An 18,862-nucleotide genomic window follows, 5' to 3' on the forward strand; every position below is an offset into this window, starting at 1 on the left:
AAGTGATGGCGGTGGTCGCAGCTCATCTGCGCCGGTTAGGGGTTTCAGTCTTCCCCTACCTCGACGACTGGTTGTTGAAGGCGGGCTCGCCCCAGACAGTCGTCCACCACCTTCAGATGACGGCAGACCTCCTGCACGAGCTGGGGTTTTCCATCAATGTGCCGAAATCACACCTGTGTCCCTCTCAAAAGCTCCTTTTCATCGGAGCGGTTCTCGACTCGGCGCAGTTTCGGGTTTATCCTCCGGAACGGCGGGTCCGGGATATTCAGGCTCTGATTCCAATCTTTCAGCCGTTATCCCGGGTTTCGGTCAGGTTGACGCTGCGGCTGCTGGGGCTGATGGCTTCCTGCATCCTTCTGGTGCATCACGCCCGGTGGCGGATGCGGGCTCTGCAGTGGGACCTGAAGTTTCAGTGGGCCCAGCATCAAGGCAACCTATCCGACCATGTCCTGATCTCGGAGGGCACTGCGAGACAGTTGCAGTGGTGGCTTACGGACCGCGATTGGGTCAGAGGCAGATCCCTCTCACTTCCCCAACCGGAGCACGTAGTTGTGACGGACGCGTCCCTCCAGGGCTGGGGAGGCCACTTGGGAGAGGCGGAGATCAGAGGCATCTGGTCTCCGGCGGAGTCCCGGCTCCATATCAACATGTTGGAGCTGCGGGCGATTCGCCTAGCACTGAAGGCATTCCTCCCCTTTGTCAACGGGAGTGTAGTGCAGGTGTTCACGGACAACACCACCGCCATGTAGTACTGCAACAAGCAGGGCGGGGTGGGGTCGTGGACCCTTTGCCAGGAGGCTCTGCGTCTCTGGCAATGGCTGTAACGTCAGGGCGTGACTCTGACGGTTCAACAACTGGCAGGTTCTCTGAACGCCAGGGCGGACGAACTCAGCCGTCGGTGCTCGGTGGATCACGAATGGCGTCTGAACTCGGACGTGGCGAAAGGCCTCTTTCTGCAATGGGGAGAGCCTTGGTTAGATCTATTCGCCACAGAAGAGAACGCACAATGTCATCGGTTCTGCGTGTTGGAGTTTCCAAGACGGCACTCGCTCGGCGACGCCTTTCGGCGCGAGTGGAGTTGCGGTCTATTGTACGCCTTTCCGCCTATACCACTTCTGCCCAGAGTGCTGAAGAAGATCAGGCGCGACCGGGCCCAAGTTATCCTTGTGGCTCCGGACTGGGCTCGAAGGTACTGGTATCCCGAGCTACTCAGCATGTCAGTCGGTCCCTCGATCCGCCTGCCCCTTCAGGAGGACCTTCTGTCGCAGCAGCAGGGGACGGTCCTCCACCCGAACCTGTCCAGTCTCCACCTCCATGCGTGGAGATTGAGCGGCGACAGTTGAGGCCATTTGACTTGCCTCCTGAGGTTTGTGATGTGATTCTGGCAGCCAGGCGTCCCTCCACAAAGTCGGTATACATTGTGGAATGGTGCACAGCAAAGGCTGTGGACCCTCTCTCTGCCCCTCTTTCCGAGGTTCTCCTCTTTCTTCTCTCTCTTGCCCAGCAGGGCTCTGCTCTGGGCACTGTCAAGGGCTACCTTTCTGCCCTTTCGGCCTTTCTACGGCTGCCTGATCAACCTTCTTTGTTCAGGTCCCCTATTGTAACAAGATTCTTGAAGGGCATCACGCACATGTATCCACCTGTTCCGTTCGTGATGCCTCAGTGGGACTTGAACCTGGTTCTGACTTTCTTGATGTGCGCTCCCTTTGAGCCGCTTCATTCCTGTCCTCTCCGTCTCCTGACTTTAAAGACGGCCTTCCTGGTTGCCATCACCTCTGCCAGGAGGGTGAGTGAGCTCCAGGCTCTTTCTGTCAAACCTCCTTTCCTGTCAATTCATCCAGACAAGGTGGTTCTGAGAACTAGACCTTCTTTCCTGCCCAAAGTAGTCTCTGCTTTTCACATCGGGCAGTCCATCACCTTACCCTCCTTCTTTCCGCCTCCGCACCCTTCAAAGGATGAGGAGCGGCTCCATCGTCTGGACCCAAAACGTGCGCTTTCATTTTATATGGATCGCACACGCCAGTACCGGGTGGATGACCAACTGTTTGTTGGCTACGTGGGTGCGAAGAAGGGAAGGGCGGTACATAAACGGACCATCTCTCGGTGGGTCGTTCTGTGCATCAAAGCGTGCTACTCTTTGGCTCGGAAGGAGCCTCCGGTTGGGCTGAGGGCCCATTCCACTCGGGCCACGGCGGCTACTACTGCCCTGGGCCGGGGAGTCCCTTTGCAGGACATTTGCCAGGCGGCTACGTGGGCCTCGCTGCACACCTTTGTGAGGCACTACTGCCTGGACAGTCAAGTCCGGAGGGATGGCTTCTTTGGCCGTTCGGTCCTCCAGGACTTTCTGGTGTAGGATTGTATTGGTTCGCAGACCCACTACCGGGGTTGGTATTGCTGGGGTATCTATTCTAAGGTAAGGAATCTAATACTAACCTGTTTCTTTCAGATGAACAAGTTACTTACCTTCGGTAACGATATATCTGTAAGAAACAGTAGTTAGTATTAGATTCCTTACCGCCCCACCCATCCTCCCCGTTCTGCGAACTGATACCTAGGGTTAAGGACATCCCTTTCAGGGCCCTAGTTTCAAATGGCACCAGTGTTGGTTCTCACATGGCTCTGCGTGTTCTGGCGCGGAAAAGCTGTGTACAAAGAACTGACGTCAGCGCGCGGAGGCGGCGTCTATATATTCCAGCGACGTCATCACGGCGCACGACGCCGACGACGGACGCGGAGCCGCAGGGGACGCCTGCAGACGACGCCTACCGACGCGCAGGGGTACTGCTACGCAAAAGTTTCCGGATCCAGACTGACGCCTGGGGATATTCTAAGGTAAGGAATCTAATACTAACTACTGTTTCTTACAGATATATCGTTACCGAAGGTAAGTAACTTGTTCTATAGTTTCAATGTAATGATGACAGTGCGCCATGCCCGCGATCTTTATTACATTGAGAAAAAAGGCTTGGGAGGTTGGGGAAGCTCTTCCCCCACCTCCAGAGGCCCCCCAAAAAAGGGAATCTCTCTGCTATTTGCAGTAGAGAGATTTAGTGCGCCTGTGCATTACAGAATAGTTCCATCGTGAGCACAGGAGCACTGGTGCTCAAGACGGAACCATTCCGTCATGAGCATTAAAGGGGTGCAATTTGTTCTCATTGATTTATCTATGTCCTTTTCTTAGTGTCTGTTTTCATCTTAATTTGCAAAGTTTATTTTATAAAGCACTATTTAGGACAGGACACCCCCGCGCCGCACGGCCACCAGCTGTGTGTGTTCCCCCTTGCCTCGCTGCTGCCCGCAGCCCTGCTGTGACTACCTCTCTGCCTTCCCGCCGCATTTTGCGTGCGTGTGCTTTGCCTGCTGATAACTGTATTTAACCATCATTTTTCGTTCTGTAACTGCTATTTTCATTGCTGTTTTCGGCTCATTGTTGTTACCTCTGTCTCCCTGTGCCCGCCCCGCTCCCCGTTTCCCGCCGCCGTCCTAGCGGCCACGCCCCCTTTTTTCTGTGCCCTCCCCGCCTCCCAGCTGCTCCTCCCTCCCTCCCACTTCGCCATAAATGGCGACCGCGCGTACGCGCAGCGGTTACGCGCAGCGGGCGTGCCGATTGTGCGCCGATGGCGCGCCAAAGGCAAGCCCGTCTGTGCCCGTCCGCGCCTGGACCGCGCCCAGCGCCTGGACCCCTGGCCCCCACCGACTCAAGACACCCCGACAGACCTACGACGCCGCCACCCTCAAGGCACTCAATGCCGGCCGGAACCCCGCCTGCTGCCGGGCCGCCCCGAGCCACTTCCACGGACCCTTCACCTGCACAACCTGCAAATTCACCTGCATCCGACCATGCACCGCGCCCGCAAAGCCAAGCTCCAGCAACTACCTCAAGTGCATCCTGCTCAACACCCGCTCCGTCCACAGACACGCCATCGAACTCTGGAACCTGCTCGACACAACATCTCCGGACGTCGCCTTCCTCACTGAAACATGGATGAACGCCTCCTCAGCCCCCGACATCGCCATCACCATCCCGGATGGATACAAGATCATCAGGAAGGACCGAATCAACCAGACCGAAGGAGGCATCGCCATCGTCCACAAGAACACCATCCGCATCACGACCGACGCCGACAACACCTACACCGCCGCCGAACACCTCCACTTCCAGATCCACCCCGACCCAAAGACGACCCTCAGAGGCACCCTCATCTACAGACCCCCGGGACCACGCGCACAATTCAGCGAAGACATCACGGACTTCATCAGCCCTCACGCCCTCCCCTCCGCCGAATACATCCTCCTAGGGGACCTCAACTTCCACCTGGAGAACAACAACGACAACAACACCGTCACCCTGCTGGACAACCTCGCCATCCTCAGACTCAAGCAAGTGGTCAACACCCCCACCCACTACGCCGGCCACACGCTTGATCCAGTCTTCTCTTCCTGCAAGCACATCACCTTCAGCCACGCCACTGGACCGACCACAGCTGCGTCCACTTCAGCTTCAGAAGAACCACGACCCACCACCACCCGCAACAGGTTCCTCACAGAAGTTGGAGCAAGATCACCGCCGACCAGCTCACCGCCTCCTTCAGCCAGAACCCACCCACCAGCACAACGGACCCCAACGAAGCAGCCCGCAACCTCACGCAGTGGCTGACCGCCTGCGCCGACGACCTCGCACCACTGAAGAACCCTCCCAGCAAACCCAGAAGCAAGAAGGCCCCCTGGTTCACCGATGAACTCAAGGACTCCAAGAAGACCTGCCGTACCCTCGAGAAAGCCTGGCTCCTTGACCGGACCACTGACAACATGACTGCCCTCAAACACGCGACCCGCAAGCACCACCAGCTCATCCGCACCACCAAGAAGAAATCTCTGAAGGATCGACTGGACAACAACGCCCACGACAGCAAGGAACTCTTCAGCATCGTCAAGGAGTTCTCCAACCCCAGCACCGGCAACAACGACATCACCCCTTCACAAGATCTCTGCGACTCCCTCGCCTCGTTCTTCCACCGTAAGATTGCCGACATCCACAACAGCTTCGGCACACCATCCTCGCACCCAACCGTCGAACCAACGCACCCCACCACCACCCTCCGCACCTGGACCGCAGTGACCACCGAAGACACAGCCCGCACGATGAACACCATCCACTCCGGATCTCCGACTGACCCCTGCCCCCACCACGTCTTCAACAAGGCCGACTCCACCATCGCACCCCAACTCCGAGACATCATCAACACCTCCTTCCACACCGCCACCTTCCCGGAGAGCTGGAAGCATGCCGAGCTCAGCGCCCTACTGAAAAAACCAACAGCGGCCCCCACCGACCTCAAGAACTTCCGCCCCATCTCGCTCCTCCCTTTTCCTGCCAAAGTCATCGAGAAGATCGCCAACAGACAGCTTGCCGCCTTCCTCGAGACGAATGGATCCCTCGACCCCTCGCAGTCCGGTTTCAGAGCCAACCACAGCACCGAGACCGCCCTCATCGCAGCCACCGACGACATCCGAGCCCTGCTCGACAACGGGGAAACAGCGGCACTCATCCTCCTGGACCTCTCCGCCGCGTTCGACACTGTCTGCCACCGCACCCTAGTCCAACGCCTCAGCAACACCGGCATCCAAGGGAAGGCACTGAAGTGGATCATCTCATTCCTCGCTGGAAGAACACAGAGAGTCCGCCTCCCCCCGTTTCGCTCCGAGGCCACCGAAGTCATCTGCGGCGTCCCGCAAGGATCATCACTCAGCCCCACCCTCTTCAACGTCTACATGAGACCTCTCGCAGCCATCGCACGCCAACACAACCTCAACATCATCTCCTACGCCGACGACACCCAGCTGATCCTCTCCCTCACCAGAGACCCCGACACCGCCAGAACCAGCCTACACGAAGGGATGAAAGACGTCGCCGAGTGGATGAAGAACAGCCGCCTGAAACTGAACTCAGACAAGACGGAAGTCCTCATCCTGGGACCATCCCCCTCCGCCTGGGACGACTCCTGGTGGCCCCCAGCCCAGGGCACCGTCCCCAAGCCAACAGACCACGCACGCAACCTAGGCTTCATCCTGGACTCCTCCCTCTCGATGACCAGACAAGTCAACGCCGTCTCCTCTTCATGCTTTCACACCCTCCGCATGCTCCGCAAGATCTTCCGATGGATCCCGACCGAAACCAGGAAGACGGTCACCCAGGCCCTCGTCACCAGCCGGATGGACTACGGAAACACAATCTACGCCGGAACCACAGCCAAGCTACAGAAAAGACTACAACGCATCCAGAACGCCTCCGCCCGACTCATCCTGGACATCCCTCGACGCAGCCACATCTCCGGCCACCTGAGGAACCTGCACTGGCTCCCCGTCAACAAGAGGATCACGTTCAGGCTCCTCACCCACGCACACAAGTCTCTCCACAACCTGGGCCCCAAGTACCTCAACGACCGCCTGACCTTCCACACGCCCACCCGCCAACTACGATCCGCCAGCCTCGCCCTCGCTGCCGTACCACGCATCCGAAGAGCCACCGCCGGAGGCAGATCCTTCTCCTACCTGCGGCCAAGACATGGAACTCCCTCCCCATCCACCTTCGGCTGACCCAGGACCACCTCACCTTCAGGAGACAACTCAAGACCTGGCTGTTCGAGCAGTAGCGGACCCCCCCCCCCCCAGCGCCTTGAGACCCTTCCGGGTGAGTAGCGCGCTATACAAGTGTTATGATTGATTGATTGATTGATGTTCATTGATACAGTATGGTTCACTGATATTAACAGTTGCTGCAGAACCATGCAGGTCACAAGTTGCAATCCCTGCAAGGCAGACTCCGACATCCATCCTTCTGATGTTGCTAACGTGAATACCATTCAGGTGGTTAACAGTGGGCTTTATTTACAGCCTTTAGAAACTGTACAAATATAGTATAATGTGCTATATAAAAACAAGGTAATATTAGTTAATTTCGAAAAAAAAAGTTTTTACTGTTTCACTTTTGCGGCATTTTCATATAGTATAGTTTAATTATATGACAGTAAATAATATTTAAACCATTAACATATTTGGAGTTGTATGCTAGAAATGACAGTTTGATTTTCCTCAATGTATATGTTTTTTCTCCCATTCTTATTTTTAAATGCACACCACATCTTTGATAGCAGTTCCTATTAGGTAATTCCTCTGTGTATTTATCTGGCGAGGTGCACTCCTTCTCTGATCCTTATAGCCAGAGGTCTTGTAGTCCTTTTTTATTTCACAGAAGTCCCATTCAGATCCTTTACCATGTGAAGTTTTGTATCCATCATGGTGTACACTTACTTTTTGTTGTACTTCCTCTCATTTATCTGACAGAATACAGGATTTCTAAACTACCCCTAGCTGAACAAATGGGAATTTAATAGCATTCCCATTTTCTCTTTTCTAGGTATGAAAACATGAAAGCGCAGCATGCATCTTATGATACCTTTAAGGGGAAAGAAGAGGAGACTGAGGAGGAGGAAGAGGATGATGCAGACCTGCAGATACAGATAATTGACTCATTGGGTGAGAAACTATACATTTGTCCTAGTGTTACTACAAAGAATGTCCAGTAAACTACCAATGCCTCTATTTATCAGATCACCACAAAATGTATTTGGTGTTTGGGTAAATATATATGTATGTTATAAAAGAACTACAGTAAATCAAGGGTAATAATAACAGGAATGCAGTATTTAAAGACCACTTTATAAAACGGACTAGCAGCTTTGAAGTTCTGTAAAAATACCTATATATGTATTCATAGGGGGTGTGGCTTAGCCGGCTGCAAAATGCGCACACCTTCAGTGGCCTCTGCCGGCCAAGCCAAAAATCCTTTACCATCCTGCAGACGCCATACTCACCGCCACTCAGAACCGCGCCATTGCCACTCACCTGACCCTGGGGTAAGGTTCCGCCGCTGTGTGTGCCCTGGGCCCTGCGGCCAGCTGGTGCTGGACTTGGCGCCTGCAGTCTTCACGCCTCTCCTACAACCGGCCCACCTGTACTCTGCCTCCACACGTCGTTGCAACCGCTTGCTGGGCCTGAGCCTCCCCTTTCTCCTTTGCCGGTCCGCCGCCCTTTGGGTACATTGGTCCTCGCGTCCATACCTGTGGCCTCTCTTCTGCTGCCTGGCTGTTCCTCTCGCCGGCGTCATCTTGCCATGGGGAGAACCGACCCCAAGCAGCCCAATATCACCTTCAATCAGTGCCGCCAGACGTGGGGTGACCCTCTGGTTCCATCTGAAATGGCACAGTCTCGTGAGGGCAATCTGAAGGCCATCATGCTGGACTTCAAATCCACTGTCACCAGCATAGCACTCCGCTGGACCAACTGTCGGCCTGGACACGGGGAAGGCTCGGGTTGACTCTCACGATGCCAGTCTTCTTCATGTTGAGACCAGGGTGTCTGACGCAGAGGACTCCGCCACCCAAGACCGCCAGAAAATGCTGCAGATGGACAAGATACTAGATGTCATCTGAAATATTAACGAGGATTTGGAGGGTGCTCCCGTAGGAGCAACCTCCGCGTCACAGGAGTGCCCGAATCTACTAACATCTCTCGCATGGAGGACTATGTGGGACAATTGGCTTGTGAGCTCTTTGGCGATGTTCTTTCATCTGTTTTCATTGTTGAGCGGGCCCACTGTTCTCTCTGTCCTCGTCCTGGACTGCCGGCCCGCCCCATCCTAGCCAAAATCTTGAATTTCAGGAACCGTGATGCCATCCTTCGGGCGGCCAGAGAGAAAGGGGAAATTCGCCACCAGAGTAACTCCCTCTCATTCTACCCTCACTACACCATCGCGGTTCAGGCACCACGCCGTGATTTCACCAACTAAACAGCTTCTTCAGAAGCACCTACTCGCTGGTGCACCCAGCTAAACAGCACATTAAACAATGCTCCAAGACTCTTACTTTTCCGGATCCAAGGGAGGTGCTGGCGTTTGCCCCAAAACTTGACAGGTCACACCGCTCCTCGCCTGCCAACTCCCAAGCTGCTGCTGATGATAATCTCAGTGACAATGACTGACCTGTTCTCACGCCTAGATATTATGTTTTTTACTCCGTGTGTTATTCAGGCTTATAATTTGTTTTGAGACCTTTGGGTTCACGTGGCCTCCTAGGTCATTTCTGCTCATCGCTTTACCATTGACGTGGTGTTTCTCACCCCTCGATGTTCATTCCTGGTGTTTGCTGTCACCTACGGCTTGGCCACCCTGTCTCTCTGGCAGGGGTGCATGCTGGGCATTGCCATGCCCGCACAGGATAATTCCCATCACGGACCCAGGTTTTTCTCTTCCTAGTTGTGGGTCCCTGGGGTGGTTATGCCTGATTGGGGGATTGGTGTGGGTGCAGGGTTGTGGGACTTCCTGGGGTTTCTTGTTTTGGGGGTGGGCTCCGGGGGTTGGGGGTTTGGGGTCTGCGGCCTCCTTATGAGGCCATGTTGTTCTCTTTTGCACAGGCTCTAGATACGGCCCTTTTCGTGAACAGGTTCCTTTCCCATGCTATCCAGATGCTTGCTGAGGGGATTGTATTGTTTGTATTGCTGGCCTCTCCTGGGGACTTCGTTATATCTTTGATTGTGCCATGTCAATATGCTTCCATGGTTATTACATTGCCCTCCTTCCTAATTTTTCATGGCACCACTCACTATTGTTGCACGCAGCTCCTGCCTTCTTTTTCACCCTTTCTGGACACTCCCTCCTTTGTTGCAGCACCATGACTGACACTACACTTTGGACTTGGAATGTTCGTGGGCTCAGTGACGATCGCAAGGCATGTTTGGTTCATGCTCACTGTATTTGGCACAAGGTGGACATCTGTTTTTTACAAAAGACCCATCTTCTACTGGCCACAACCTCTAGACTCTTTTCTCGACATTGGGGGGGAAATCAACTCCTCCGTCGACTCCAACTACTCTCGGGTGTGTTCATACTGCTTCGCAAAGGGCTCCAATGGCAGACCTCCTGAGTGGTAATAGCAACAAGAGAGTGAGGAATAAACAGAGGTGCTTGTCCTTTTCCCCAGATATATACGATGCAACAGCAGAGACAAAACCTCAGGCAGGTACTGGTCAGAGCATAGCCCTTGAGAGTCAACAACACATTCTTGTTGTTTGAAAAGCCCTCACCCACCTACCTAGTAGGTGGCATGCTTCATCATCGGGGCCCAGCTGGATCACTGAATGCGATCCAGCTGTGCTACAACGCCTGTTTACAGCGGAGCGGGATTTTGTGTATAAGTGGACAGTGCTATGTAAAGTGAGGTATAAGTTAAAAATGCCTATAGGAAATACCCTTGAAAAAGTTTTAATGGAAGGGTCCTATGGCATGGGTAAAAACAGCAATCGGATATATATGAGGTGGTGATGCCCCTCTATATCACAATAAAAAGTGTGTACAGGTCTACTAGTTTCAGCCTTCTTCGCTAATCGTGAGGCTTTCTTCAGGACCGAAAAGTGTGCGGTGGCCAAAAAAGGGGTGGCCCCAGCTGTGTGTCGTTTGTATCAACGCGCACCCTAAAGCGCGTTGTGTATGTAGTGGGTCGGTATACTTACAGATCCCATTCGTAAAGTACGTTGTCTTTACAAAATATATAGCTACATGGATCCTGACTCGTAAAATGGATTATTGAGGGACCGTTTGTCTCCTCTAGTAAAGCCCATCAAACCTAGGACGAGTAACAGGAACCGGCGGAGGAGTGCTAACTGACCCGGGGGGGGGTCGCAATCCTTCACGGCTCCCTGCAGGCCCAGCTGCTGACGCTAGCTACGCTGTACGGCCCCAACTGCGACGACCCAGACTTTCATGCACAAGTCTGGCACCACATCTCCTCCTTTGGCCCCGCTGCTCTCCTCTGGAGAGGGTGATTTTAATGTGACACTGTCCGCCACCCTAGACCGGTCTGCCTCTCATTTTCCCCACCCGCTCGCAGCCTCACTTCTCAGCTCTATCCTCCTGGAAAACTCCCTGCATGACACATGGCGCCACGCTCACCCTGCTGCGCAAGAGGGCACGTGTCACTGGTTCTCGTGGCTGCTGGTCCCGACTGGACTTATGGATCACTACTCCGGACGCTCTGGTCTGGCTAACCTCGGTTGATCATATGGCGTGCACTCTCTCTGACCACGCATCCCTCCGTCTTCCACATTCTCCCTGTCGAGCCTTCTCCTGGCGGCTTCCCCCGAATGCACTACGCGATTCTGTCTTTTGTGACAAGATACAAACTGCAATCGTGAAATATTTTGAGCTCAACGAGGGTTCAGTGGACTTCCCTTCAAACGCTCTGGGAGGGGTTTAAAACTGTCATCCGCAGGGAATGTATCTCCAAGCAGTCTGGTGTCCTACGCTTAATCTGCGGCACCCTGGACAGAATTAAAAGGGAGGTTAAACAGCTAGACGCTTCCCATGCCCAAAACCGACACACTCGCTCAGATACGCGGGAAACTGACTGAATTTGCTGACGAGGCGAATAAAGAACTGGCGTTTCTCGGTTGAGCGCCAGGACACCGTACGGTAATAGTGCGCTTTACAAATGTCAAAAAATAAAATAAATAAATATAATAAGAGGCGCGGGCGCGCCGCTTCGGTAAGGGCGATCGCCCTGGAAAAACCTTCGCTAATCTCCTTCGCCAGCCTCGAGCAGCATCGTACATCACTGCCCTTCAGGTCGGCAGACCTGCCCGCACTACCTCCCCTGATGAAATTAAAGCGTGCTTCAATGCGTTTTACACACAACTATATACGGCTGGATCGGTACCACCATGCGAAGTTCTTGATCAATATTTTGACACACTCCAACTACTCTCGCTTGGTAATTCACATCGGGGAATTCCTGGATGAGCCCTTCTCTAAAGAGGAGATTCTTGCTGCAATTAACAGTTTGCCCGGTGACAAGGCCCCTGGCTCTGACGGCCAACCGGCCTCCTTTTACAAGGCCTTCGCCCCGCTTTTGTTCCCTCATTTAGCAGCCATGTATAACGAGTCCTTCGAAACAGGCCAGTTCCCCCCATCGCTGCGTGAGGCATTATTAACCTTACTTCTCAAGCAGGACAAGTCACCCGAGCAGCGTGATTCCTACCGCCCCCTATCCCTCATCAACACAGACAACAAAATGTTCGCGAAGTTGCTTGCTTCCCATCTCCTCCCTCTCATGCCGCTCATTGCTCGCCCAGACCAGTCCGGTTTCATTCCTGGCTGTGCCACCTCCCACAACCTCCGGACCATTTTCTCCGTTCTTCATCAAATTGACCCGTCGCTTCCGGCAGTGAAAGCTCTGCTCGATGCCACCAAGGCCTTCGACACCTTGGAATGGCCCTTCCTGTTTTATCTTCTTCTCCGCCTGGGCTTCAGCCAGGTCTCTATATGCAGGGTGCTACTTCTGTAAACTCTTCTTACCGCATGTCTCCACATTAACGGACAGATCTCCGAGCCTATTCCTATTGGGCGCGGTACTCGACAGGGCTGTCCGCTGTCCCCAATGCTGTTCGCTGTCGCCATGGAACCTTACGCATATCGTCTCCGGCAACATCATACCCAGTTAGGCATTAGATTCCCAGCTCGCGCTCTACTAGTTTCCATGTACGCTAACAACATCACTCTTTATGTCCGTCATCCCCAGGAGAATCTTAGTCCACTAGTCCTCGAGGTGATACGGTTCGGTGGCTACTCCAGCATTCAGGTTAATTGGAATAAATCTGTACTATTTCCCCTCACGAATGCCACAACCTGATTATCCCTTTGTGTGGGCTGCGGAGCCCACTAGGTATTTGGGTATCTGGCTAAGCAGGGGTGTGGATGAACTCTGGAGAGTTAACTTTGGTCACGCAGTGGACTGGTTAGAATCCAAGATCCCTCTTTGGAACTGGCTGCCACTCTCTTTGGCCGGGCGCATACCTATCGCCAAAATGGTGGTACTTCCGAAGTTCTTATATCTCTACGTTAACATCCCCATCCCTCTCACCGCTCATTTTTTTCAAAAGGTTCGCTCTCTGCTTATTACCCTGGTTTGGGCCGAAGGGCAACCCCGGATCATATATAACATCCGATGTCGCATGGCGGGCTGGGCGCCTGGACTTCAAGCTCTATGCTCTCAGTGCTCAGGCCAGTTTTCTCCACTTCTGACTCTACCCCACTTCATTCCAGCCCCATGTCGCGGTGGAAACCGCCCTCACCACCCGTGGCCTCTCACGACTGCTCTATTTGACCCGGTGAAACTCCAACGCACTGAAATCGACACGGTCGAACCCTTGCGCTGGGCCTGGGACGGGATATGTAAAACTTCTGGTTCTGATATGCTTTCCGAGATCTAGAAGCCCATTGCTCACCACCCTGTTTTTCCTCCGCTCCACTCGCCTGGGATGGTTAAACACGCCGCTCGTCTGGGCCTCTCTACAGTATCGAATCTGTATCCGGGGTACATATTCTTCTCGCTTGCCACCGATTCTGGCCCCATGGACACCATGCTAGACTACCAACTCCGGGCTGTTTGCAGGAAGCTTCACTCCTCCTTTCCCCAGCCCCCTCCATCGATGGCCACTCTTGATCTTCTTTATGCCTCCTCTTCTCCCAAGAAATTGGTTACTTAAATCTATGCCTACACTCTATCAGCGTCTTCCATCTCCACTGACTGGGCACACGTAGCATGGGGTGAGAACCTAGGGATCGAGAATTCTCAAGCTGATTGGCTGTTTTGTTGCACTCAGATCAAACGCCTCTTCCCCCAACTATCGTTTGAGCCTTATGAACTTCAAATACAACACAGGCTGTATGAAACTCCTGCCCACCTTCATTGGTTAGGTCTTGTGGCAAATGACAGATGCTTGCGCTGCTCCGCGCACGTGGCTGATTTCTCTAATCTCGCCTGGCTGTGCCCCGGGTCTCGGCATATTGGTGTGAGGTTTGCGCTATTATCTCAGAAATTACCTCGTCACCCCTTCAACCTGACCCCGTGCTCTGTCTCTTAGGCTTCATTAAATTTTGCCCGGATGCCTCTGTGCTGCTGGTCCTCGCGCGGTGTAGGGTCTCCATGTGCTGGGGTCGGAGGCCTGCACCCAAGGTTGCACTCTGGCTCGAGGATGCATCCCGCCGCCAAACCCTCCTGTCTGAGTTCTGGTACCTTTTACCAGACAAGTCTCGCCCACTTGATTTATGGGGCCCACTTGTCACCTACCTTTCAAGCCATGATTCCCAGCAATCCTGCGACTTCTCCCGCGCTCCCTGCCAGCACCCCGCCTGCGGCGGCTGCCGGTGTAAGTCCATGAGCTGCTTTCCCTTTGCTAACGCCCTCCTTCATCCCCACTGCCTCTCTCCTTCACTCATGGTGCATCTCTCTGCCGTAGGCTTTCAACTCTCTAGTGGTTTTATGACAACTTTCCATGACATCGTCTCTAAGTGTCACAAGGTTGCAACCATTTCTGCTGTGCTGCATTGTGTTCTTGGGCTGAATCCTTTGCTAACGTGGAACTCTGTGAATGTGCTGTGCATTTTTTCCCAATAAAGATTTTTGAAAATTAAAAAAAAATATATATATATATATTCATATATATTTATGTTTAATGTTATAGTGTTCTGCTAAGTGACTGATTTAACATCCTGTTTCAGCATCTTACTGTAAAACATATTTATTTGTCATGAATGTCATTGAATATACGCATGATTCAACACATACCAAGTGATAAATGACTTGAGTTCTCAAAAATAATAGTAACATTAGACTAGATTTCTCAGATATTCCTTAAATATTCCCAGGGCGTGAGTTATAGGAGGGTGGACATGACACATTCATGGAAAATTGGCTGATTTCCCATTCCCACCCTCGCTATTACAACATCATGTAGAGTTCAGGGAAACCTAGTTTTCATTACAGAAGGGAAAAACTTTAGTCAAATCCAACTTTGCTGTATTTTAGAGGATTCGCCCCCACACCATTGCTACCTTTGATTTCCATGTCAGTGCTACCATCTCAACTATTGTGGACCAGGGCAAAAAAAGAACCACAAATGTCCCCAGAAATGAAGGGAAAAGATTCCCAGGGAATGGTGGATGTTATACATGGTTTTCTGTCTCCAAAATTGAGTACGCGATTAGCTGCCAATGTGGTATCAAATTTCTTATCTTGTCTTTCAATACTTAAAATATTCAGTTAGGGCCTGAAAGAGTTTTGCTTTCACAACCTCAGGGTGAGCAAGTAATGAAAATTTTCCTAGCTTTCATAACAGAAAGTTTCAATTCTGTTAAGGACATGGAGGCAAAGATTAGTCTTTATTTTCTTTACATTAATTAACAAGCAGCCTTTCACATTTTTAGATTTTAACCATAAACTATGCTTGGGAAAAAAGAAAAACAGTTAATCCAATCAAGGAGCTGCGCTTCCTTATAACGATCATTGCAGACTCTCTGTCCTCCTCGTTCTTTCTGCGAACACAGCTGTCTCTTCTGAAATCCATTCCTGTTTATTGGGTTCTGCTCTTGAGAACAAAACGTAATTCAAAATGTCGGTTATCTCATCCTTTGAAACCCACTTTCAGTTAGCAGAGAGAAAACATAACAATTTAACATGTTCAACCCTGTAAACCGTCCTAAACCATAAAATATATACTTTACATATCAGTATGCAGACATAATATCGATGTTTAAATATCGACATACCAGAATATCGAAGTTTAAATATCAATGTGGCACAATATTGACCTGCAAGAATTTGTCGACCAGAATATCGGCATGCAGGTAAGAAATGTTGTTTTACTTAATATCGAAGTTAGTAAAAATATTGTTGTTAATAATATCGAAATTTATTTTAGTGGTCTTAATTTTAGTATATGTGTTAAAAGTATGGGATTTAATTATTTTGTATAAGCGTAGCTTATTTTTGTATTGTATGTTTGAAATTTTTAGAAATAATGAATTTTATGCTAATTACTTTTTGCGTATTTTAGTTCCGTAGTGGAAATATTGCAATTTGGTTCTGTAGCGGGTTGTGGGTTTATAAGGGAAATGGGTGGGAAGTAAATTAATTACAATAATTAATTAATAATTTGAATTAATTCATATTTTTGTATTTAATAATTTATATTGTTAATTGTGTTAATTAATTTGTTATTATTTAGTTATTCATTGGATATTAATTATTCATTGGTAAATATGTTAATGGTTTTATTTAATATTTGGATTTAATATTTTATATGAATTGTGTTAAATAATTTATTATTAATTATTAATTGGTTATTAATAATTAATTGGTAAAAATGTAAATTGTGGTTTTTTTGGGAGTGTATTGTGGATTTATAGGGGAGTAGTGTGGGAAGTAATTACAATTTATTGTTTTTGTAATATTTTTTATATAATATTTAGTTATTGCTATTTTACAGTCTTAATAGTGTGAATTAATTTATTACTGGTTGTTTTTTTATTTGATTGTTCATTGTTATTATTTAATTAATTTATTATGCAATAATGTTAATTGTGTAATGTTTTACAATATTGGTGGTGTCATTTAAAGGGGGATTTGGTGGGAGGTAAATTATTTAAATATTTGTTAATTAATGTTTATTATTTTGCTAGAGTGGGAATAGTAAATTATTCCACTGCACTATCCAACACTTTCCCTGTTTATGCATTTGTTGGAGTGGAAATAGTAATTGTATCCTCTCTGCTATCCAACACTTTCCCTACTGTTGCACTTGCTGGTGTGGGAATAGTAAATTATTACCCTCCGCTATCTAACACTTTCACTACTGTTGCACTTACTGGAGTGGTAATAGTAAATTATTACCCTCCGCTATCCAACACTTTCCCTACTGTTGCACTCTCTGGAGTGGGAATAGTAATTTTATTCCCTCCGCTATCCAACACCTTCTGTACTGTTGCACTCCCTGGAGTGGGAATATTAAATTATTCCCCTCCGTTATCCAACACTTTCCCTACTGTTGCACTAGTTGGAGTGGGAATAGTAGATTATTCCCCTCCGCTATCCAACACTTTCCCTACTGTTGCACTTCCTGGAGTTTCCCAAACTGTGGTCCGCGGACCCCCAGGGGTCCTTGAGACATTCCCAAGGAGTCCGCAGGACTCGAGTGCCTCACAGCACACAAGAGCTGTAAATGTTGGCGCAGGGGTGGTGAGACCACACCAATACAATCGGGAGGCGGGGGAAGCGAATGGGCAGTGGGCAGTCAGGGGGGCGGGCCGCAGGGGGCACAGCGGCTGGGGAAACGAGCGGAACAGAAGGCAAAAGGGGCACAAAAACAAGGAAAAAACGAGTGGCACAGAAGGGCACAAAAAACGAGTGTAAAACGAAGTGGAACAGAGGGCAGAAAGGCACAAAAAACGAGTGGAACAGAGGGCAGAAGGGCACAAAAAAACGAGTGGAACAGAGGGCAGAAAGGCACAAAAAACAAGTGGAACAGAGGGCAGAAGGGCACAAAAACAAGGGGAAAACAAGTGGAACAGAGGGCAGAAAGGCACAAAAAACGAGTGGAACAGAGGGCAGAAGGGCACGAAAAACGAGTGGAATAGAGGGCAGACGGGCAAAAAAAAATGAGGGAAAAACGAGTGGAACAGAGGGCAGAAAGGCACAAAAAACGAGTGGAACAGAGGGCAGAAGGACACAGAAAATGAGGGGAAAACTAAGAGGAACAGAGGGCAGAAAGGCACAAAAACGAGTGGAATGGAGGGAAGAAGGGCACACACAACGAGGGAAAAACAAGTGGAACAGAGGGCAGAAAGGCACAAAAAACGAGTGGAACAGAGGGCAGAAGGGCACAAAAAAACGAGTGGAACAGAGGGCAGAAAGGCACAAAAAACAAGTGGAACAGAGGGCAGAAGGGCACAAAAACAAGGGGAAAACAAGTGGAACAGAGGGCAGAAAGGCACAAAAAACTAGTGGAACAGAGGGCAAAAAGGCACAAAAAATGAGTGGAACAGAGGGCAGAAGGACACAAAAAACGAGGGAAAAACTAGTGGAACAGAGGGCAGAAAGGCACAACAAACGAGTGGAACAGAGGGCAGAAGGGCACAAAAAACAAGTGGAACAGAGGGCAGAAGGGCACACAAAACGAGGGAAAAACGAGTGGAACAGAGGGCAGAAAGGTACAAAAACGAGGGAGAAACGAGTGGCACAGAGGGCAGAAAAGCACAAAAAACAAGTGGAGCAGAGGGCAGAAGGGCACAAGAAAACGAGTGGAATAGAGGGCAGAAGGGAGGGAAAACGAGTGGAACAGAGGGCAGAAAGGCACAAAAAACGAATGACACAGAGGCAAAATACAGAATACAGAAATATAGGGGCAGCTAAGAACAGAAGGCAGAACAGGCAGAGAGGCACGGTGGCAGCGAGGGGAACAGAAGGGAAAACCAGGTAAAGACACGGGGCAGCGAGGGGTACAGAAGGAAAGACCGGGCAGAGAGGGCACGGGGACAGCGAGGGGAACAGAGGGAAGAAAAAGGGGCACGGACCACGTGCAGGCAGCGGGGAAGACAGACAACAGCAGTCACAGACACAACAATGAAAATACAGGCAATACAATAAAAGCAATACAACGTTGAAAGGCACATGTGTATAGGTTACAGTTACTTGGCAGGCAGGTAAAAATAGATGCAGCCAGGATCAGCAGTAGGATTTTCGTGCTGCTGACTGATTGCTCACTTTCCACAAGCCCTTGGGTACCATTAAATAATACACTGCTGTATGCATACATGTCCATGCCAATAGACCCAATTCAGGCTGTCTCCCTCTTGAAATTGCCTCTGCCTCAAAAGGCGTTTTTAAAAAGAAATTTAAACTGTCCAAATTGCTTGGGGGTCTCTGGCTTCCAGTAGTGATTCAGTGGGGGTCCTCAGGAGTCAAAAGTTTGGGAA

General features: G+C 50.5%; 1 protein-coding gene across 3 annotated transcripts in view; it reads left to right on the top strand.

Moving 5' to 3' along the window:
- Positions 1-18,862, top strand: part of LOC144756153 (E3 ubiquitin-protein ligase TRIM39-like) — a 636,326-nt gene that overhangs the window by 271,540 nt on the left and 345,924 nt on the right. For all 3 annotated transcript variants that reach the window (XM_078645732.1, XM_078645730.1, XM_078645731.1), the window contains one exon: positions 7,418-7,536. In XM_078645732.1, coding sequence (XP_078501858.1) covers positions 7,418-7,536 — 119 coding nt within the window. The remainder of the gene's footprint in view (positions 1-7,417; positions 7,537-18,862) is intronic.

Source organism: Lissotriton helveticus, chromosome 5_1 (genome assembly GCF_964261635.1).
Source record: "Lissotriton helveticus chromosome 5_1, aLisHel1.1, whole genome shotgun sequence".
Classification (NCBI taxonomy): domain Eukaryota; kingdom Metazoa; phylum Chordata; class Amphibia; order Caudata; family Salamandridae; genus Lissotriton; species Lissotriton helveticus.